This window comes from Pogona vitticeps, chromosome 2, assembly GCF_051106095.1.
Source record: "Pogona vitticeps strain Pit_001003342236 chromosome 2, PviZW2.1, whole genome shotgun sequence".
Lineage (NCBI taxonomy): Eukaryota > Metazoa > Chordata > Lepidosauria > Squamata > Agamidae > Pogona > Pogona vitticeps.
This window is the reverse complement of record NC_135784.1, coordinates 19,989,805-20,013,677: the sequence shown is the minus strand read 5'-3', so window position 1 is coordinate 20,013,677 and position 23,873 is coordinate 19,989,805. Positions and strand designations below refer to the sequence as shown.

At 42.9% G+C, this 23,873-nt stretch overlaps 1 protein-coding gene across 4 annotated transcripts in view; it reads left to right on the top strand.

Moving 5' to 3' along the window:
* Positions 1–23,873, top strand: part of LOC110091179 (uncharacterized) — a 56,874-nt gene that overhangs the window by 19,070 nt on the left and 13,931 nt on the right. For 3 of the 4 annotated variants that reach the window (XM_078388226.1, XM_078388225.1, XM_078388227.1), the window contains exons 5-6: positions 16,407–16,533; positions 17,334–21,185. In XM_078388226.1, the coding sequence (XP_078244352.1) occupies positions 16,407–16,533; positions 17,334–19,840 (2,634 nt within the window). In that variant the 3' untranslated portion in view covers positions 19,841–21,185. Of the gene's footprint in view, positions 1–16,406; positions 16,534–17,333; positions 21,186–22,841; positions 22,847–23,873 lie in introns of those variants that run through there. The other variant, XM_078388228.1, reaches the window with a different exon arrangement.

Below are 23,873 nucleotides of genomic sequence, written 5' to 3'. Positions count from 1 at the left end.
AGCCCACAGCCTCTGCCTATCTGGTTGATGGCTGTTCTGCTAGAATTGGCACCTCCTGCTCTCCCTTGGGGTCCTTGAAAGCAAGATGTGTGTTTCATGTGCATCATATTTGAAGCCAAGTCACAGTTTCTTACGTTGGGGAGATGTTCTTTCAGTTTAAAACAGGGTGTGTGCTTCACCCTGCCCTCAGAGTGCCTAGTTTTCTGAGGAAATTGCAGGTTTACTTCATGCATCAGCACAGCATCCAGTTCAGGCGTTTCGGATGTGCAGTGGTTTGAATGGGATCCTTTTTACAGAGGGACTGTCCACCACTCCATCTTGTCCATGACTACTCAAACAGGTGGAGAAAATGAGAGAGGAAATCCCAGGAATTCTACCACTTCCCAATATTTTTATTTTATTTATTTATTTATTAGATTTATATCCCACCGTTCTAGATAATGTCTACTCAGAGCGGCTTACGATAAAACCTATCATAAAACAGTTAAAACAAGGTAAGTCAATGGTATTAGTATTGTTCAAGATGGACAATGTGAAGAAAAGCTAAAGTAAGAAGTAAAAGTTAAATAGTGACAGCAGGAAAGGCCTGCCTAAAGAGCCAAGTCTTTAATTGGCTCTTCAAAGCACCCAGCAAGGGTGCTAAGCAAATCTCTGACGGCAAAGTGTTCCAAAGTCGAGGGGCTACTGCCGAGAATGTCCGGGTTCTTGTTCTTTCTTTCTGGGCATCTCTCGGTGTTAGGCCCCTCAGCCATCTTTCCTGGCTATAGCGAGTGACTCGAGTAGATCTAGGCGGGAGAAGGCGTTCCGCAAGGTATCGAGGTCCTAAAACGTTTAGGGCTTTATATGTCACCATTAACACTTTGAAATCCATGCGGAAATGAATGGGCAACCAATGCAAGGCAACCAGAGTGGGAGAGATACGCTGGTGTTTCCTTGTCCCACTAAGAAGTTTGGCCACCGCATTTTGCACTATTGGAAGTGTCCGCATCAATCTCAAAGGTAGCCCCACGTAGAGCGCATTCCAGTGGTCTAATCTCAAGATTACAAGCGCATATGGACCAGAGTGGTGAGGGCCTCACCTTCAAGATAGGGACGCAGCTGGGCAATTTTTCTTGTAAAAGTCTGAGCATGGTGTGACGTACCTCCCAAGTCCCAGCCTCATCCACTGAGATCTTTGTCTCTGCCTTTTCTGTCTTCTTATTCCACATAATGGATCCTCAGAGGAGAAATCCCTCTGTAGAAATCCAGTCTGATTTCCATGCAGCAGAGAAATATCCTGTTGATGCCGGAAAAAATCCCCAGCGACAGGAGAACCATCAAGGCAATCAGGAAAGTTCCAGTTCAGTAGGTAAGGATTCATGTTGGGAGTGTTTGTGTTTGTGTTTCTGTCTGAGTATCTCCTCCCCCCCCCCAATAACTTTTAGGCTAGTAGAAGAACATATGGAAGCCCAAAGTTGGTGACCACTGCTCTAGAGATTTGTTTTCAGCTTGAATTTCTTGAGGTCATAATCTCACTGAGAGAAGTTTATGCGGATGCCGTCTCACCCCGCTTGGTCTGTCCCGCAGGGTCTGTGAAGTTGCCAAAAACAAGTATTCCTTCGTCTCTTCCTGGTAATACATCGGAACCAGATCAGGTACAAAGAATGGGGTTACGGGAGACCATGTGGGTTTGAATCTTGGAGTATTCAACCACTTTACTCCTCATTGAGGCTGGCTGTGCTTTTTTTAATGAGGTGATCCACGTTGTCAATAATTATATAGCCGGCTGATAAATATGGCTTTCTCCATGTGGAAAAGAATTTCGTTTCTCTTTTCTTTTGAAGAATGAACCAAGACTTTTTTGAGGCTTTCCAAAACCAAATGTGGGGACAGCAGGAATTACTTTCCTCTCCCTATTTTCTCATCCGGAATACATTTCTCAGCCTCTGTTTTTTTGTGGAAGTGATAAGACTAAGAGTAGCCGTGCTGGATCAGAGCAGTGGCTGGTGAAGTCTAGCATCCTGTGTCTCACCGAGGCTTCCTTGATGCCTCAGGAAAGCTTCAAAGGCAGGCATTTAGTCCGCCAGTAGCCCCTTCCCTCTCTCTGCTGAACTCCAGCCACTGGGGTTCAGGGACTTCTCTTCCTCAAGGGAGCACATGCCCGAAGTGACTAGTAATCTTTGGATAACTTATACTCCTATAGAAAGGGTGTTGAAGGAATTTAAAACCTACAATAGAAGATCCAGCCACTTCTCTTTAATAGCGTTTAGGATTTAGGAGGTTATTTTGATGAAACGTATGAGGAAGGCCTCCATTCTTTTTCCATTTTTAGGGTCTAGTGACCTTTGAGGAGGTGGCCGTATCCTTCACCCAGGAGGAGTGGGCGCTGCTGGATCCTGACCAGAAGGCTCTCCACCAGGAAGTCATGGAGGAGAACTGGCAAACGATATCCTCCCTTGGTAAGGCCCCTTCTTTCTCCAGCTGATGCTAATCTCTCTTTACCAAGGCAATAAGGAGACTAACAAGAAGAGTAACAATAATTCTCCTGCATCAAAAACTCATGCTAGCCGCTACCTGCCCCATAATGCCAAATATCTCTCCACTTTTCACAAAAAAATAAAAGAAGGAATTATTAACCACCTGGAGGGGTGGAACCCTTTACCTGGGGAGACCATAAGAGCAGAGAGTGGAGGAAAAAAAGATAGGAAAGGGCAGAGGCCATACTGAAAGAGTAAAGAGAGAATGATTTGAATGGAGAAACACACACAAATACAACAGCTTTCATCCACGAGGTGGTGGAGAACTCCCTCCCCAGAGAATAGAGACAGATGGACAGTTGTGGGGAGACAACACACGCCCTCTATTGCACTGGCAGTTTCCCGGGGACCCCTATGAGACTCTAAACTGAGAGAAAAAATTATCCCAATATGTAGCAGGTTTGTGGAAATTAGATGTTTCAGCAAATCATTCTGTTTACCCCTTCCTCTCTCTGTTGGAGGAGAACGTGGAACCAGTTTGTAGAACGGCTTGGAATTAAATGTTGATGTTTTAAAACAAGAAAGATTGTCTAAAGCAGGAGTCCCCAACCCCATGTACGACACCTGGCACCGGTCCGAGGCCTAGGCAGGAACAGGCCACGGAGACAGGTCTCTCCCCTGCATGCAGTACCCCCCAGCACAACCTTTCACATGGGCGGTCTGCCCAACTGTACGGATGGGTGCAGCGCATGTGCATGCCTTGCCCACCTGCAAGAGAGCACCAGCCCGCCACACATGGACCCTGCCGCCCCAGCCACGATTGGAAAAAAGGTTGGCAACCACTCGTATAAAGTATCTGTTGATGGGGAACAAAAAAAGGAGACAGAGATGAGAAGGCAAAATTAAGAGGAAAAAAGGACAAAATATTATGTACCGCAAAAACCCAGCAGATTTATTTCTATGTGAACTTTTATGCATCCAGCTTCACTCTTAATAAATCCTTCTCTTTCCCCCCATAGATCTATCGGACTCGTTGGTTCTGTCTCTCCAGCATTTGCCCTTCTTCCTCAGAGATAACTGGAGGAAGAAAAATATATATCCCAAATCTGGAAAGAGTTTTATGCACCAGTTAGAGGTTACCAGATGCCAGAGAATACATGCAGAAAGGGAAAGCTGGCTTCCGGAGAAGCCTTACACATGCATTGTGTGTGGAAAACATTTTGCCATGAAGATAGCACTGGTGCTTCACAAAACGGTCCACACTGGAAAGAAGTGCTTTGTCAGTGAAATGTCTGGGAAATGTTTAAGTTGGATGCGACACTTTGTGAATTTTGAAAGACAGAAACCATTCAAATGCCAGGAGTGCGGGAAATGTTATGCTACGAATTCATACCTTGTGTGTCATAAGAGAGTCCACACAGGAGAGAAACCTTACAAATGCCAGGAGTGTGATAAATGTTTCGCTCATAGTTCACAGGTTGTGAATCATAAGAGAGTCCACACAGGAGAACATCCATACAAATGTCAGGAGTGTGGAAAAGGATTTACTCAAAATTCTAGCCTTGTGAAACATATGAGACTCCACACAGGAGAGAAACCCTACAAATGCCAGGAGTGTGGGAAATGTTTTACTCAGAATTCAACCCTTTTGAGTCATAACAGAATCCACACAGGAGAGAAACCGTATACATGTCAGGAATGCGGAATATGTTTTGCTTGGAAATCAAACCTTGTGAAGCATAAGAGAGTTCATACAGGAGAGAAACCATATAAATGTCAGGACTGTGGGAAATGTTTTGCCGAGAATTCAACACTCATGAGTCATAAGAGGATCCACACAGGAGAGAAACCGTATAAATGTCAGGAGTGTGGAAAATGTTTTGCTGAGAATTCAACACTTATGAGTCATAAGAGGATCCACACAGGAGAGAAACCGTATAAATGCCAGGAGTGTGGAAAATGTTTTGCTGTGAATTCAAGCCTTATAAGACACAAAAGAGTCCACACAGGATAGAAATCATAGAAATGGCAGGAGTGTGGGAAATGTTTTGCTTGCGATTCAGAGCTTGTGAAGGAGAGAAACTGTATAGATTCCAGGAGTATGGGAAATATTTTGCTGTAAATTTGAGACTCTTTAAGTCATAAAAGCATCAACACAAGATAGAAATCATACAAATACCTGGGAAATGTCTTGCTCAGGTTTTCCACTTCTTGAATCATAAAACAGAAATCGGAAAAATTCCAGAATTATGGGAAATGTTTTGCTCAGAATTCACCTGTTATGGACTGTCAGGCAGTCCAGTCAAGAGAAAATAGAGAAGTGCATGACCTGAGCAGAAAAGGATGGAGGGAGGACAGTATGGTGTTTTGTGGTGAGGTACCAGAGTCGCAACTACTAACTTGGTGCCCAAAGCTGCACATGGGTTTGTTACGGAGAGAGGATGAGAAATTGGGAGGAATGCCTAGCTTAGAGCATAAAATGACCATACTGGTTTTTCACTAAGTCTGTAGTTTCTTGTGGGTTTTTCAGGCTCTTTGGCCATGTTCTGAAGGTTATTCTTCCTAATGTTTCGCCAGTCTCTGGGGCCGGCATCTTCAGAGGACTGGAGTAGGAACTCTGTCCATGCTCTGTTGCTCTGTTATGTTGTATTTTTCCACTGCTGCTGCTCTCTTTCTCATACTTTTCAATCTTTTTTTAGTGGAAACATTTTGAGGGCTGCTAAAATCCTATAGCTCTCTTCTACAAACACCCTCTCCTCTATATTTATTTTAATCCTAATGGAATATCCAAAAGGCAAATTCCTTCTCATGTGCCAGGGGTGAAATGACTTGTAGATCAGGTTAGGAAAATGCCTTTGAAAGATTAAAAAAAATAAAGATCACCCAAGATAGATTGATATGCTTTTGACTATACTCCCCTGGCTTGTCAACTAAGGAGAATTGTTAAGTCAAACACCCCATTTAGCTTCCCTGATAATCTGTGATTGTTCCAAAACGTATGTGGGAAGCCTGGCAAAGCCAGTTAAAAGGATGGAATAGCACCAGTCAAGGATTAGAAATGAAATTGATGTGCCACTAGTAAGTTATTTTGTAGAAATGGGTCACAAGAAGATAGCTTTACATTTTTTTTTCTTCTATATGTTACTACAAACATAGGTGAGGAAGCCATATCCAAAGATCTCCTACAGAAGGAAATAAAATGAATATTCAGATTAAAATCTCTTCTTCTAAATAGTTGGAATGCCAATATTGATTACACATGTTTTTTATGATTTTGGTTTATGAATTGATGAGACATGTCTGTATTTCTTTGCCCTGTGCTTGTACTATCATTTTAAATTCCTCTGTTAGAGTAGTTCAACAGGTGTAATGAGTAGAGATGTGTAGCCTGTATAATTAAAAATTGTAAACCACCCAGAGAGTGCTTGTAGCGCTATGGGACGGTATATAAGTCCAATAAATAAATAAAAAAATAAAATAGAGATATGTGCTTCGTTTCCAGGGGATAAGAATATGAAGTGCGTCTCTGGTTGATTCTCACTCCCTGGAACCCTCCTAGTCCACTCATGAGTCTCCCTGCTCAGTTGTGGAGCAGTCAGCTGCAGGGAGAGGCGGGGAAGCGCCAGTGGGACTAGTGCTGTGATTAGTGTGCCAGAGATATTGACAGACTTGTACACTGCATGGAAGCAAATAATTCCACTGGGCTGTTTCTGGGAAGGTGGGAATGGACCGCCAGATGCCTCTGTTGGTGCACTTCGTTTCCGTATCCCCAGAATACAAATACAAAACTCACATCTCTAGTAATGTGTTGTTTTGAAGGTATTTGAGAGTAGATGTGAACTGCTGCGGTATGAGGGCTTTATCTTCTGGGAAGTCCGTTTTTACTGGAGTAGTAAGTATGTGAGAATGTTTTAATAAAGTGGTATTGTTTAAGTTGTTTTGAAAATGTTTGCATTTTTATGTTCTTTTTATTTATTTAATTTATAACTCACCCATCTAGACCAAGGTCTGCTCTGGGCAACAGACTTCTAGGCCCTTTATTGACAAACCTTTGTTCCTAAGGTTTGACAAAGAAACTGGAATCAGGAATTTATGGGAGCCCCCTCTGGTCAACTGGGACAAGCTAAGCTTTGACAAAGGAACCGAAACCATTACCCAAGAAAACTTTGCTGCAAAGAAATTTCTGGGACTTAAAGCCTTTGTTGAAGTCTTCCATGTAAAAGCAGTGGACCAGATGAGCTGAACAATTCCTCGATGGACACTTTGTGGTGGATCCGTTTGTTTTCAATGAATGTGTTTTATGTTTATTGAAACCTGGTTAATATTTAAGGTGATCAAGTACCCTGTTTCCCCGAAAAATAAGACCTAACCTGAAAATAAACCCTAGTAAGATTTTTCAGAATGTTTGTAATATAAGCCCTACCCCAAAAATAATGCCCTGTTAAGTGAAACCCTGGCCTCCACCTTTGTGCAGCAATCAGAAGAAGATGACATGACTGTATTTGAATAAATGTAGCTTGTTGTACATGGGGAAAAAAACATCCCCTGAAAATAAGCCCTAATGTGCAGGGCTTTAAAATTTTTTAGAATGTCTCACCAGTCAGTCAAAAATTTCACCAGTCAGCATGACCGGACTATATCCTTGCAATTCATGTTAACATATTTAAACTAGGCACTTGTTCACTTTTATTTCTACGTAACAATGTTTTGTTGTTGTTTAGTTGTTAAGTCATGTCTGACTCTTTGTGACCCCATGGACCAGAGCACGCCAGGCCCTCCTGGAGTAACTATGCCTAGGAACCCAAAACAAATTGTATTACATGATTGGGAATCATTGATTTATACCCTCAGACTTTGGTTGCTTTATTACCTGCTTGCCTGTGGGGTCATGAAGCTTGTATTTTGAATGCCTTTCTTTTGAATGTCTCCAGCAAAAATAAAACTCAGAGCAAAAATCCTGGCCTCTTAAGGAGCCACGGTTCCCTCCCACCCCAGGATGTGTTGGTTGAAAGAGGACGCAGGGAATTGCCGTATTCTTCAGCATGTCACAACTCTACATTCTCCTGCAGAGCTATAGCTCTATGTGATGCTCAAACTCTCTTCTTGCAAGAAGAGGTCAGTTTTCCCTTTACAACGGGGGCGGGGGCGGGAAGGACTGCAGGATTAGAGAGAGAGAGAGAGAGAGAGAGGTGATGGGAGGCAGGCAGGGAGCTATGACTCCTCGAGCAGCATTTTGCACACACCACAGATGAGCGGAAAAGTGCATTTTTCTAGCCCTGCAATGTGTTTTTTGGAGCAAATAATTAATACAAGACCATGTCTTATTTTCAGGGAAACACAGTATTTTAAAGATAGTTATTGTGGGAAATTAGTATTTAGTCAGACTATAAATGTTTTCTTTTGTTACTTGATTACAGTATTGTTTTTCTCTTGTTTTGGGTGGCAGTGGTGCAAACTGTTGGCCGTGAATCCTTGTCAGTTAATGGCTTGCTGCTTGTGTCACTTACTATGCATCAATTCATACAACTGAGCACCCAGTGTGGGATCAAACCATGAACCTTTAATTAGTAGCAATTCAGTGGCGCAATTCACAGTACTGCTTTGACCCTGAAGGACCTCATTGGGAGTATTCTCCCGAGTGTGTTCTGTTTGGCGTAATCAATATGAAACCATGTTTTCATTGATGGAAATTAAAAATAATTTTATTGAAACAGCAGATGTTATATTCGTATTAGCCTGGAATTCATTTCCCCCTTTTCACAAAACATCTACCTAGTCTTCTTTTGTCTTGGGGATGCTACCACTTTCTGACTGAATATTAGGATTCCCATTAGTTTTGCATTAAGAAAATAACTCTCTGGATGCTGCTCATATTCTCAAATTCCACTTCTGTATCTTGGACAGCCAACCATCAGATGGCTCTTCTGCTGTTTGTGTAAGGTGTGCATAATTTTCTGTGGTTAATTACAGCTAATTGACAAGATGCTGAGGCACGTCTCTGTTCTTCCCTCCCCAGTTCATTGTGAAACTGTTGCCACAAGTTCCACAATCCTTGTGGGAATGCCAGTAGGATTCTGGCCATTATTTTTGGCCACTAAATTGTTGCCCAGTTTTTGAGGCATGATGAGATATGGACAATTTTGTTCTAATGCATGATTTTATTGCCCAGAGTGGTTCTAGTGTAGGCATTTATGAGTCTAAATCCTGTATATTGTCATTAACAGTATCGCCACAGGGTGTGTATTTGGAAGGAAAACTGGGAATCTTTAATGGAAATTAGGGTGCAAAATGGACTGCTTCTTGCTGGGAAGGGGAAGGGGATGATAAGGCCCCGATCCCTCCTTCCACACCCATCTCCCCACCTGGGAAAGGAGCGGAGCCTTTCCCCCACAGACCCTCCCCTGACCCACATCCCCACTTTTTAAACAGCAAAGTGCTCCTGGCCGTTGAGAGAAAAGTCTGCTTCTCTTTTTCAAGACTGCTTTTTTTTAAAAAAGGTTGAACTTTGTGAGAATGGCATCGCCTGTTTAAAAAGCAAATGGTTCTTTATGGAGTCTTCGGAGAAGGGCGATGAATTGCTCTCGCTTCTGCGAGAAACAAGGTCCTCTTTTAACAAACAGGCAGAGATCCTATGGAGGCGTCTGAGGGGGCCAATGGGTCAAAACAAGCCACCGGGAGGGGCCACCAGCACATCACCCCACTAACCATCTTGTAAGTCCCCACTTCAGTCCTAGCCCCAGGGTTTGGGGGGCAGAGCAGAGGCCATTTCAGCAAGTGGGCAAAGAGCCAAAGGCCACGTCAGGAGATCTCCCAACCAAGAGTGGCCAGAAATCTCAGAAAGTGGGGTTGTTTTGGTACAAGAAACAGGAACAGTTCCCTCCCTGGAAGATCATGCTTTAAATAAATGCCCTTTTCCTGCCTGATCCAGGGACCCAAAGAGGAAGAGACCAAAACTCCCCCAATCCAGGCGCTCCGAGAGGCGATTGGAGGAGTCTGTTCTCTCCCTGCCAGGAGGCTGGCTCGGCCTCAGTCACGTGATGCACAGCTATTAGATAAAAACAACAACACGTGCACACATTTTTGTTCCGACCTCCAGCCTGGATTGAAAAGGGAGGGAACTTTAAACGGGATGCTTTGGAAACAAGAGCCTCAGCCTGTTTCGGGAAGAGACGGAGAAAAAAGCCCCGGGAAAGGGAAGGAGGGAGGGAACAGGGGAGTCATTTCTGGGCAATAAAGTCCTGAAGAAAAGGGGTCTCCTGGTGAGTAAAAGAAGCGAGGAGGGAGAGGGAAACGGTAGCTCCCCATCTCATCCCCTCCCCTTTGAGTCCTTAGAGATCCTTGGAAATGTTTGCAGCCGAATTTGATGAGCGAAACACGCGGGGGAGGGTGAGAGGGGCGGAGGAGGGACGGGCTGGGTTCCTCTTGATGGGAATTTCTGGCCCTTTCCTGTGGGAAAGGATAACGAGGAAGCTCTAGGAAGAGCGAGGAGGCGGCCTCAGGCGGCAGAAGGGAGAGGGACGGCCCTGAGGGCCCCCAAGCCTCCCCCCTGTGGCCCTTTTTGGCCTTTCTCCTCTCGGCCCTCAGAGCTGGACTGCTGGCCTCCCTCGGAGCCATCAATGCACATTGTCCCACCTCCAGTGTTCAAACTGGGGCATTTATTTCGTGTATTCGTCTGTGTATGTGTATGCATATAAGAGGCGGAAAGGGAGCAGGATTGTGTCTCGTGCTTCAGGCAGCAGAATGCCTTGGGCTACTCTTAACACTTTAAATGAGTTCTTTTCCATCTGCCTCTTTGCAAGAGTGACCCCGAGCCCCCTCAGGAAAGTAATTTCCCCACCCCCCAAAAAACCCTAATTGCCCAAAATCCTGTCTGGCTCTTCCAGTTTGATCTGTGATTTGGGGGTGGTTTGGGGAAGATCCTATTGGAAAATATTCCTATGAAAGCATGAGAAACTTCTTTTGATTTCATGGATCCGTTTTCTTACTTTCTGTCCTCAAGATATGTCTTCAACACTTACAAAGTGGGAACTTAGAAAAGGTTAACAAAGAAAGGAAATGTAAGAGCAAAAGCTGGTGATGATTTTATTGGACCGCTGAAAAAAAATCAAGTAAAGAAGTCTGGAATATCATTCATGATGCTCCTGATGCCTCCCCGGATTCAGCCATTCAGGTGGTTGTAGAGAGATTTAAAAAACCAGGAAGTGGTCCCTTTGCCTCTCTTTTGTCTGTTTCCCCCACTCCATCTGGCCATGTGGGGAGAGCTGATCCCAGGACAAGAGGAGCTGAAAGACACAGTTCCTTCTAGGAAGACCAGCATATTTATACTGTAAATTGCAGTACTACATTTCCCTGGGTTTCCAAAAGAATTTGGTCACTGGAGAATTGGTAGTCTCCCCAAGCACTGTTTGACTTTGCAGTCTGATTTCATTTTTAGGTAATCATATAAATTTAGCTTCTTGAGTACTCCTCAGATGCAGGAAAAATGTGTTTGCTAATTAGAACAAAAAATAGCACAATAATAGGGTCACCCTTTGCTTGTTGTTTAGTTGTTAAGTTGTGTCCTACTCTTTGTCACCCCATGGACCAGAGCACGCCAGGCCCTCCTGTCTTCCACTGCCTCCTGGAGTTGGGTTAAATTCATGTTGGTCGCTTCGATGACCCTGTCCAACCATCTCGTCCTCTGTCGTCCCCTTCTCCTCTTGCCTTCAGTGTTTCCCAACATGAGGGGCTTTTCCAGGGAGTCTTCTCTTCTCATGAGATGGCCAAAGTACTGGAGAGCAAAATGAGCCCACTCCGGAAAGAAATTTCCCCACCCATAAGAGCCACTCAAAGTGCCCCAGATCATCTGGGTATTTGGGTGTGCTATGTGTTCCTCCATGGGTGGTCTCCAGGCTGAACTCCCTGAAGTAAATAAAAATGTTATTTTACATGCAGTAGAAATTCCTGCACGTTGGATGATATTTTTCTAACTCTGCAGTTGGCATAGTACCCAGTTCTGGGTTTGGTATGTGGCAAGGTATTTAGTATTGTTAAGTTTTGGAAAAACTTCTGTATATCTCCTACTTTCTTGGAATACCATTTTCTCACACTTAAGGGTGTTTAGTATTGTTAAGTTTTGGAAAAAATTATGTACTGTATTCAGTAAAAATATTCGTTCTCACTGAGGATATCTCATATTCTCTCAGAATACCATTTTTTCACACTTTCATGAAGGGGAACTGTTTCTTTTATGGCAACAAGTGTCTTTCACTGGGATGTGAAGCATTTTTGTCTCTGATTGTGAGAGAATCTTATGCGAATGGCTTCCCACCCCCTTAGTCTGTCCCGCAGGGTCTGTGAAGATGCCAACAACAAGTATTCCTTCGTCTCTTCCTGATGATGCAGCGGAACCAGATCAGGTACAAAGAAGGCGGTTACGGGACACCACGTGGGTTTGAATCCTGGAATATAAACCACTTTACTCCTCATTGAGGATGGTCATGCTTTTTAAAAAATTAATTTTAAAACAAACAACATGTTTTTTTTTAACAAAATGATCTATGTTATCAACAATTATATGGCAGGCTGATAAGCATGGCTTTCTCCATGTGGAAAATAATTTTGTTTCTCTTTTCTTTTGAGGAATGTGCCAATACTTTTTTGAGGGTTTCCAAAACCAAATGTGGGGACAGAAGGAATTACTTTCCTCTCCTTATTTTCTCATCCGGAATTCAGTGGTGCCTTGCAAGATGTAATTAATGCCATCTTGCGAAAATTTCATTTTGCGAAGCAAGTTTTCCCATAAGAATGCATTGAAATGTAATTAATGTGTTTCCATTTGGGGTGAATAATCAGAAATAAGTCACTTACCTGGTAGTAAGACCGAGTAGACCGAGCCCCGCTCGTCTTTGGTAGCCCCGGAACAGCAGGACTCTAGCGCTGAACAGCTGACCCAGCAGAGAGGTGGCAGCCATTTTGGAGAAGCAGCAGCCATGTGGTCCCATCTCAAAATGGCTGCCGCCTCTCTGCTGCTTCCCAACAGCCAGGAGGAGAGGGGCTTGGTGTACTCGGTCTTACTACCAGGTAAGTGACTTTTTTTCTTAAATTTAAATGCATTCCTGTCTTGTGAGACACCAAAAAACTCACAAGACCCATTTGTCTTGCGATTTTTTCATCCTGCGAGGCATTTGTCTTGCGAGGCACCCTGTACATTTCACAGGGTCCGTTTTTTTGTGGAAGTGAGAAGACTAAGAGTAGCCGTGCTGGATCAGAGCAGTGGCTGGTTGTGTCTAATATCCTGTGTCTCACCGAGGCTTCCTTGATGCCTCAGGAAAATTTCAAAGGCAGGCATTTAGTCCGCCAGTAGCCTTTTCCCTCTCTCTGCTGAGCACCAGCCACTGGGGTTCGGAGACTTCTCTTCCTCAAGGGAGCACATGCCCGAAGTGACTAGTAATTTTTGAATAACATGTACTCCTATAGAAAGTGTTGATGGAATTTAACTATGAGGAAGGCCTCCTTTCTTTTCCATTTTTAGGGTCCAGTGACCTTTGAGGAGGTGGCCGTGTCCTTCACCCAGGAGGAGTGGGCGCTGCTGGATCCCGACCAGAAGGCTCTCCACCAGGAAGTCATGGAGGAGAACTGGCAGATGATGTACTCCCTCGGTAAGGTCCCCTCTTTCTCCCGCTGATGCTAATCTCTCTTCACCAAGGTAATAAGGAGACTAACAATAACAATAGTTCTCTTGCATCCAAAATTCAAATTCATGCTAGCCACAACCTGGCACATAATGCAAAATATCTCCCCACTTTTCACAAAACATCAAAGAAGGAATTATTAACCACCCAAATAAAAAAAAATCCCTTGGGAGATCATAAGAGTTGGAAGTGAAAAAAAAACACATTAGAGCCATAAGAGGCCACACTGAGAGAGAAAAAAGAGAATGGTTTGAATGGAGAAACCCACACCAGAGCACGAGATCATAGAATCGTTGTAGGTTTGGAAGGGATCTTGGAGGTCTTCCACTCAAACCCCCTACCCATGGCAGGAGACCTCCTACCATCCTGGAACTCATGCCAACCTGGACAAATGGCTGTCCAATCATTTCTTGAAAACCTCCAGGGGTGGAGCACCCACAACATTGGGAAGCAAGCTGTTCCACTCCTTAATTGTTCTCACCATCAGGAAATTCTTATTTCCAGGCTGGATCTCCCTCTGACAGGTTTTCCAGCCTTTGGTTCTTGTCCTACCCTCAGGCACAGTGAAGAATAAATCGATGCCCTCTTCCCTGTGGCAATAATTCAGATGTTGGACGATTGCTATCATACCTGCTAAACATACCTACTTCTTTTCGTTGTTCTTCATAGGATTTAGACTCCAGTCCTCTTACCATCTTTGTAGCTCTTCTCTGTACCCTTTCCACAGCCTCAGTGTCTGTTTTGCATTATGCATTATGGTGACCAGAACTGGAAGCAGCACTCCCAAGGGTGGGCTCACCAGTGTGGTATAGAGTGGTACTCTCACTTCCCATGATCTTGATGCTTTTCCCCTGTTAATGCAGCCTAGGACTCTGCTGGCTTTCTTGGCAGCTGCAGCACACTGCTGAGTTATCGTTAGATGGTGGTCCACCAGGACACCTAAATCCCTCTCACAGGTACTACTATCAAGCCAGGTACCACCTATCCTGTACCTGTGCATCTGGCAGGACCTTACTTTTCCCACCACTGAACTGCATCCTATTGGATAGGACCCAATGTTCAAGTCTGTCTTTTTGAACGTTGAGTCCATCTTCCAAAGTATTAGCAATTCCTCCCAGCTTTGTCTCATCAGCAAATTTGATGAGTGCTCCTTCAATCCCCTTATCCAGGTCATTTATGAAGATATTGAAGAGCACTGGGCCCAAGACAGTACCTTGAGGGACCACAATGCACACTTCCCTCCACGTAGATGTGGTTCCATTTAGGACCACACGTTGAGTGCACTTGATCAGCCAGCTGCAAAATCATCTGGTAGATGTTCTGTCTATCCCATTTTGTTCTATCTAATGCAGAACTAGGTTGTGATCTACCTTATCAAATACCTTACTGAAGTCTTAAGTATACCATATCCACTGTGTTTCCTTGGTTCACTGATTTAGTCACTTTATCAAAGAAGGCAATAAGATTTGTTTGGCATGAGCTGTTCTTAACAAACCCATGCTGGCTTCTATTAATCACCTTGTTATTTTCTAGGTGCTCACAAATCTGCTGCTTGATTATTATTTTTCAGGATTTTCCCAGATATTGATGTCAAACTGATTGGTCTGTAGTTTTCTGGATCCTCATCCCCCCCCCCTTTGAAGACTGGGAGCACATCAGCTCTTTTCCAGTCCTCTGGCAGTTTGCCCGTGCTTCAGGACCTCTGAAAGAATTCATTCAGTGGTTTCTGCCAGTTCTTTTAGTACCCTGGAATGTAAACCCTCTGGTTCAGGAGACTTGAACTCATTCAAAGCAGCTAGGTGTTCTTTTACTACATCCATGCCTATTTTGACTTTCTTCCCACCACTATCTCCCACAGGACCAAAACCCCATGTAAAGTCAGTGACTTCAGAGCAGGCAGAGAGAAACAAGGAACAGACCACCAGATATTCTATAATGTGGAGTCAAAAAAGGCGAAAAACGTCATTCATTTCTTTGTGTTTCTTTGAAAAGTGTGGAGAATACTGTGTTGGGTGTGCTATGTGTTTCTCCATGGGTGGTCTCCAGGCTCCTTTGAATTCTCTGGAGTAAACAAAAATATTATTCTACATGCTGGAGAAATTCCTGCATGTTGGATAATATGTTTTAATTCTGCAATTTGCACAGTTAGGAGTTTGGTATTGTGACGGACAGGTAGTAAACACTCCTGTCCATCACAATAGAACCTTGATATATCAACCAATGGTTGAACAGAAGAGGCGGAACTAAGGCTATATAAGAGGAATGGAAGACAGAGAAATAAATGTCATACCCGAAAGTGAACCTGGGTTGTGTGGACCTGGGGGTGTGTGACAGGTATGTGGCAGGATGTTTAATATTGTTCAGTTTTGGAAAAACTTTTGTATATCTCGTACTCCCTTGGAATACCATTTTCTAACACTTTCCTGAAGGGACACGATTTATTATGTGTGAACCAGTGTCTTTCACTGGGATGTGAAGCATAATTAGCTTGTATTTCTTGAGGTCATGATCTCATTGTGAGAGAATCTTATGCAAATGGCTTCCCACCCCCTTAGTCTGTCCCACAGGGTCTGTGAAGATGCCAACAACAAGTATTCCTTCGTCTCTTCCTGGTGATGCAGTGGAACCCGATCAGGTACAAAGAAGGGGGTTACAGGACACCACGTGGATTCGAATGCTGGAGTTTTCAACCGCATTTCTCCCCATTGAGACTGCCCATGCTTTTTTAACAAGATGACCCACATTGTAAATCATTAGATAGTAGGTTGATTAGCATAGATTTCTCCAAGTGGAAAAGAATTTCGTTTCTCTTTTCTTTTGAAGAACGAGCCAAGACTTTTTTGAGGCTTTCCAAAACCAAATGTGGGGACAGAAGGAATTACTTTTCTCTCCCTATTTTCTCATCCGGAATACATTTCTCAGCCTCTGTTTTTTTGTGGAAGTGATAAGACTAAGAGTAGCCGTGCTGGATCAGAGCAGTGGCTAGCATCCTGTGTCTCACCGAGGCTTCCTTGATGCCTCAGGAAAGCTTCAAAGGCAGGCATTTAGGCCATCAATAGCCCCTTCCCTCTCTCTGCTGAACTTCTCTTCCTCAAGGGAGCACATGCCTGAAGTGACTAGTAATCTTTGGATAACTTGTATTCCTATAGAAAGGGTGTTGATGGAATTTAAAACCTACAATAGAAGATTCAGCCACTTCTCTGTAATAGTGTTTAGGATTTAGGAGGTTATCTTGGTGAAACCTATGAGGAAGACCTCCTTTCTTTTCCGTTTTTAGGGCCCAGTGACCTTTGAGGAGGTGGCCGTGTCCTTCACCCAGGAGGAGTGGGCACTGCTGGATCCTGACCAGAGGGCCCTCCACCAGGAAGTCATGGAGGAGAACTGGCAAATGATATCCTCTCTAGGTAAGGGCCTCCCTTTCTCCAGCTGATGCTAATCTATACCAAGGCAATAAGGAGACTAACAACAACAGTAATAATAGTTTTCCTGTATTAAAAATTCAAACTCATGCTACACACTCCCTGGCCCGTAATGCCAAATACAGTATCTCCCCACTTTTCACAAAACATAAAAGAAGGAATTATTAAGCACTCAAATAAAAAAACTTTTTCTTGGGGAGACCATAAGAGTTGAAAGTGGAGGGAAAATATCACAGCGGAAAGAGGCCACACTGAGAGAAAAAAGAGAAAATTGTTTGAATAGAGAAACCCACACCATAGTTGGAGCTTTCATCCATGAGGTGGTGAACTCCATCCCCCCCCCAAAAAAGACCACGTGGATGAGAGACAACACACTGCCACTGTTGCCCTGGCAGTTTCCAGGGGAACTCTATGAGACTCTAAATTGAGAGAAAAAATAATCCCAATCCCAAGATTTGGGGAAATTGGAAGTTTCAGCAAATTATTCTGTTAACCCCTTCCTCTCTCAGTTGGAGGCGAAGGTGGAGTCAGTTTGTTGAAGGGTTTGTAGAGAAAAGTTGATAGTTTAAATCAAGAAGGATTGTCTAAAGTATCTGTTGATGGGGAACAAAAAAGGGGGGGCAGACATGAATCCTCACATAGGCCAGCAGATGAGATTGCAAAATTAAAAAGGAGAAAAGGACAAAATATTACGTACCTTAAAACCCCAACAGATTTATTATTATTTGAGATTTCCTGGATCCAAATCCACTCTTAACAAACCCTCTCTTCCTCCCCCCCCATAGATCTATCTGACACTTCAGTCTTGTCTCTCCCGTGTTCGTCCTTCTTCCTCGGAGATAACTGGAGGAAGGAAAATTTATATCACAAATCTGGAAAGAGTTTTACGCACCAATTAGAAGTTACCAGATGCCAGAGAATACATGCAGAAATAGAAAGCTGTATTCCAGAGAATCCTTTCAAATGCATTGTGTGTGGAAAATATTTTGCCATGAACCTAGCGCTGATGCTTCGCAAAAGGATCCACACTGGAAAGAAGTGCTTTGTGAGTGAAATATGTGGGAAATGTTTAAATTGGATGCAACAGTTTGTGAATTGTGAAAGAAAGAAACCATACAAATGCCAGGAGTGTGAGAAATGTTTTGCTAAAAATTCAAAACTTTTGAAGCATAAGAGACTCCACACAGGAGAAAAACCATACAAATGCCAGGAGTGCGGGAAACAATTTATTGAGAATTCCAGCTTTGTAAAGCATAAGAGACTCCACACAGGAGAAAAACCGTACAAATGCCAGGATTGTGAGAAATGTTTTGCTACGAATGCATACCTTGTGATTCATAAGAGAGTCCACACAGGAGAGAAACCATACAAATGCCAGGAGTGTGGGAAATGTTTTGCTCGGAATTCACATCTTGTGAGTCATATGCGGGTTCACACAAGAGAGAAACCATACAAATGCAAGGAGTGTGATAAATGTTTTGCTCACAGTTCACAGCTTGTGAATCATAAGAGAGTCCACACAGGAGAAAAACCATACAAATGCCAGGAGTGTGGGGAACAATTTATTGACAATTACAGCCTTTTAAAGCATAAGAGAGTCCACACAGGTGCAAAACCGTACAAATGCCAAGATTGTGAGAAATGTTTTACTACAAATACATACCTTGTGATTCATAAGAGAGTCCACACAGGAGAGAAACCATACAAATGCCAGGAGTGCGATAAATTTTTTGTTTGCAGTACACAGCTCGTGAATCATAAGAGAGCCCACACAGGAGAACATCCATACAAATGCCAAGAGTGTGGGAAACATTTTACTCAGAATTCCAGCCTTGTGAAGCATAAGAGACTCCACACAGGAGAGAAACCTTACACGTGCCAGGAGTGTGGGAAACGTTTTGCTGAAAATTCAGCCCTTTCGAAGCATAAGAGATTCCATACAGGAGAGAAACCATACAAATGCCGGGAGTGTGATAAATGTTTTGCTTTGAATTCACATCTTGTGAGTCATATGCGGGTTCACACAGGAGAGAAACCATACAAATGCAAGGAGTGTGATAAATGTTTTGCTCACAGTTCACAGCTTGTGAATCATAAGAGAGTCCACACAGGAGAAAAACCATACAAATGCCAGGAGTGTGATAAATGTTTTGCTCACAGTTCAGTCCTTTTGTATCATAAGAGAGTTCACACAGGTGAGAAACCATACAAATGCCCAGAGTGTGCGAAATGTTTTGCTCAGAATTCCAGCCTTTTGGCACATAAGATACTCCACACAGGAGAAAAACCTTACAAATGCCAAGAGTGTGGGAAATGTTTTATTAAGAACTCCATTCTTGTGAAGCATAAGAGAATCCACACAGGAGAAAAACCATATAAATGCCTGGAGTGTGGGAAATGTTTTGCTTTGGATTCAACACTTATGAGACATAAAAAAATTCACACAGGACAGAAACCTTACAAATGCCAGGATTGTGGGAAAGGTTTTACTGAGAATCGAAACCTTGTGAGACATAAAAGAATCCACACAGGAGAAAAACCTTACAAATGCCAGGAGTGTGGGAAACATTTTGCTCAAATTTCAAGTCTTTTGAAGCATAAAATAATCCACACAGGAGAGAAGCCTTACAAATGCCAGGAGTGTGGAAAATGTTTTGCTCAGAATTCATATATTTTGATCCATAAGAGAATCCACACAGGAGAGAAACCTTACAAATGCCAGGAGTGTGGGAAATGTTTTACTCAGAATTCCAGCCTTGTGACGCATAAGAGACTCCACACAGGAGAGAAACCTTACAAATGCCAGGAGTGTGGGAAATGTTTTGCTATGAATTCACACCTTGTGAGTCATAAGAGAGTCCACACAGGAGAAAAACTATATGAATGTAAGGAGTGCGGGAAACATTTTGCTCGCAATTCATACCTTCTAAGTCATAAAAGAATCCACACAAACGAGAACCCCTACAAATGCCAGGAGTGTGGAAAATGTTTTACTGAAAATTCACAACTTGTACGCCATAAGAGTGTTCACACAGGAGAGAAACCCTACAAATGCCAGGAGTGTGATAAATGTTTTGCTCGCAATTCACATCTTGTGAGTCATATGCGGGTTCACACAGGAGAGAAACCATACAAATGCAAGGAGTGTGATAAATGTTTTGCTCGCAATTCACAGCTTGTGAATCATAAGAGAGTCCACACAGGAGAAAAACCATACAAATGCCAGGAGTGTGATAAATGTTTTGTTAGCAGTTGGAAGCTTCTGTATCATAAGAGAGTCCACACAGCATAGAAACCATGCAAATGCCAGGAGTGTGGGAATTAGTTTGCTTAGATTTCCGACTTCTTTAATGCCTAGTTTAGAGCATAAAATGGTTTTTCATTAAGTCTGTTATTTTGTATCAGTGCCCATCTTGCAAGTTTGCTACTATTACATTTCAGAATTCTTAGCTACACCTTAGGAGAATGGTTGGTGCCGAGGACGAATTTCCTTCTCCAAATGTATGGGTTCAGTTTTTGCAGCATCCATATGATAGCTACACTGTTTCCCCTAAAATAAGACAGGGTCTTATAATAATTTTTGCTCCAAAAATGCATTAGGGCTCATTTTCAGGGGATGTTTTATTTTTTTTTCATGTACAGTGGTGCCTCTCATAGCGACGTTAATCGGTGCAGCAAAAATCGCTGCAAAGCGATTTCGTCACTATGGATTTTAAAAAGCCCATATGAATGCATTGAAACCCCTTCAATGTGTTCCTATGGGCTTAAAACTGACCTTTAAGCGAAGATCCTCCATATGGTGGCCATTTTTGCTGCCCGGTAAGTGAGGAATCCTTCCCTAAACACAGCGGGCGGCCATTTTTGAACTGCCGATCAGCTGGGGGAAATCATCGCTATGCAATAATCGGTAAGCGAAACAGGGTACCGATCACAGCAAAGTGATTTTTTCCCCATTTAAAACACCGCAGTGTGATCACAAAAGCGATCGCAAAAGTTCATTGGTATGCGATTTCGTTGTTAAAGGGGGTACCCGTTAAGCGAGGCACCACTGTACAACCATCTACATTTATTCAAATAGTTATGTCATCTGGTTGCTGCACAATGGTGAAAGGCGGGGTTTCACTTAACTAGGGCTTATTTTTGGGGGTAGGGCTTATATTATGAGCATCCAGAAAAATCCTATTAGGGCTTATTTTTAAGTTAGGTCTTATTTTCGGGGAAACAGGGTAGACACTATTTTTCGATAGTGGATAAATGTCTCTCACTAGGTTGGGGTTTCTTGCTGATGTAAGTCATTGGATGTAGACTCTCGCTGTCATCTGCTTGGCACAGCATGGGTTCCAGACCCATGTTCGACGCTTTCATGTAAAGGATGAACTCACGGTCAAAGTCCAGTGCAATAAAGACAGGTTTTGAATTCAGCGCCCTCTTCAGACGATCGAATGCTACCTGGCACTCTGACGTCCACTGGATGTTTTCAGCTTGCTTCTTTCGGGTTTGTTAACGAAGCAGCTATTTCACTAAACTTTGTGACAAAACATGCATGAAAATTTTAACATAAGTATTAATGAGCAGGGTGAATGCTACAGTAAGTGTGTGACAATAAGGTTTTAATAAAGATGTATTGCTTAAGTTGTTTTGGAAATGTGTTTGCGCTTTTATGTTCTGAGTCCTGTAAGCTTTGACAAAGGAACCGAAACTGTTATCAAGGAAAACTTTGCTGCAAAGGAAATTCTGGGACTTAAAAACTTTATTGAAGTCTTCCATGTAAAAGCAATAGACCATATGAGCTGAACAATCCCTTGAAAGACTGGCTTCCTGGTAGATCTGTTTGTTTTCAGTGAATGTATTTTATATTTATTGAAACATAGTTCATCTTTATGGTCATCAAGTACTGATTGTTGTGGGTTTTTTGGGCTCTTTGGCCGTGTTCTGAAGGTTGTTCAGAACAGGTTTTGCCAGGCTCTGCGGCCATCTTCAGAGGACAGGAGTCAGAACTCTGTGCTCTGGTGCAGTTTGTTTGGATATTTGAGTATTTATAGTTGTGGAATCAGCTTTTGTCCTTTTCAGGAGATGGGTATTATGGTGATCAGCGTGTTTTTTCTTCTGGGTGTATTGTTGTGATAAGAGGGAGATATTATCTCTCACTGTGATTGATGGGTGTTGTTAACTGGTCTTTTGTGTGCAGTCATTACTGGTCCTTGTAGCTTGGTAGAGTTCGTTGACCTTTTGCAGGCTGTATTTTTCAATGCTGGAAGCCAGGCTTTGTTGAGTTTTAAACTTCCTTCTTTTTCGTTGAAGCTTTGCTGGTGTTTGTGGATTTCATTGGCTTCCCTGTACAGTCTAACATAATGATTGCTGTTGTTGTCCAGTACTTCTATTTTTGAAATAGAATTTCATATCCACCTTGTTTTAGGGCATGTTCCGCTACTGCTGATTTTTCCAGTTGTTTTAGTCTGCAGTGTCTCTCATCTGTGATTCTGCTATGGATTCTGTGTTTTGTGGTTCCAATGTATATCTGTCCACACCTGCAAGGTATCCGGTATACTCCTGCAGTGGTGAGGGGGTCCCTTTTGTCCTTTGCTGACCTTAACATTTTTTGTATTTTTGTGGTGGGCTTGAATTCTGTTTGTAGGTTATGTTTTTTCAAAAGTTTCCCCATGCGGTCTGTGACCCCTTTGATGTATGGCAGAAACACTTTATTTGTGGGTGGCTGTTTTTCCTCTTCAGTTTGGCATTGCTTTCTTAGTTTGATGATTCTTGTGATTTCATTTTTGGAGTAGCCATTTACCTGTAGGGCCCAATTCAGTTGGTTGAGTTCGGCACTGAGAAATTGAGCTTCACAGTTCCGATTTGCATGATCTACCTGTGTTTTGATTATGCCTCTTTTTTGCTGTGGGTGGTGGTTGGAGTTTTTGTGTAGGTACCAGTCTGTGTTGGTTGGTTTTTTGTAGACCTTGTGTCCCAATAGGAGGTCAATTTTGCGTATGACTCTGACATCTAAAAGAGGGAGTTGACCCTCTATTTCTTTTTCCATAGTGAATTGTATATTTGGGTGGATGCTGTTGAGATGGTTTAGAAATTCTTCCAGTTTTTCTTTACCGTGGTTCCAAATTGTGAAGGTGTCATCCACATATCGGAACCAGACTGTGGGTGAGAGTGGTGCCGAAGCCAGGGCCTGTTTTTCAAAATGTTCCATGTAGAATTTTGCTATAACTGGGCTGAGGGAGCTCCCCATGGCCAGTCCATCTGTCCATAGAACTCATTATCCCACTGAAAATAGCTGGTCATAGGCAATGTTGGAAAAGGGCCTTGTTGTCTTCTGGAAAGATCTGGATGAGCATCAGGGTGTCCTTTATCAGTACCTTGATGAATAGAGATACTATGTCAAAGCTGATCAGTCTGTCCCCGGGGTTGAGTTTTAGGGTGCTGATCTTGCTTATGAAATGTCCAGAGTCTTTGACATTTGTCCAGCGTGGGTCTGTAGGAGGGTGGCTAGGTAGTTTCCTAATTCATATGTCAGGGAGCCGATGACATTTACAATGGGCCTGAGTGGGATTGTGTCTTTGTGGATTTTGGGGAGTCCGTATAGTCTTGGTGGGAGAGCTTCTGTTTCGCAGATTCGTTGAAAAAAAATCACGCTGATTACCACAAGCACCCATCTCCTGAAAAGGACAAAAGCTGATCCCACAGCTATAAATAATCAGTTATCCAAACAAACTGCATCAGAGCACAGAGAGTTCTGGCTCCTGTCCTCTGAAGATCCTGGCCACAGAGACTGGCAAAACATTAGGAAGAACAACTTTCAGAACACGGCCAAAAAGCCTGAAAAACCAACAACAACCATCAGAGCCTGGCCATGAAAAACTTAAAGAATTCTTTAAATAAATGTACTTACTGTGCAAAATTTGTATTTAGTCAGACTACATGGGTTTTCTTTTGCTACTTGATTACACTATTGTTTTTCTCTTGTTTTGGATGACCGTGGTGCAAACTGTTGGCAGTGAATCATCATCAGTTAATGGTTTGCTACTTGTGTCACTGTGCATCAATTCATACAACTGAGCATCCGCTGCCTGAATTTTAATTAGTACCAATTCACTGGTGCTATTCCCTTTGACCCCGAAGGACCTCACTGGGAGTATTCCAGATGAGCATGTTCTGTTTGGCATAATCAATTGGAAATGATATTTTCAGTGATATGCACTGATGGAGATTAAAAATAATTTTGTAGAAACAGCAGAAATTATATTTCTGGAAAAAGCCTGGAATTTGTTTCCCCGTTTTTACAAAACAACTAGCTTGTCTTTTGTCCTGGGGATGCA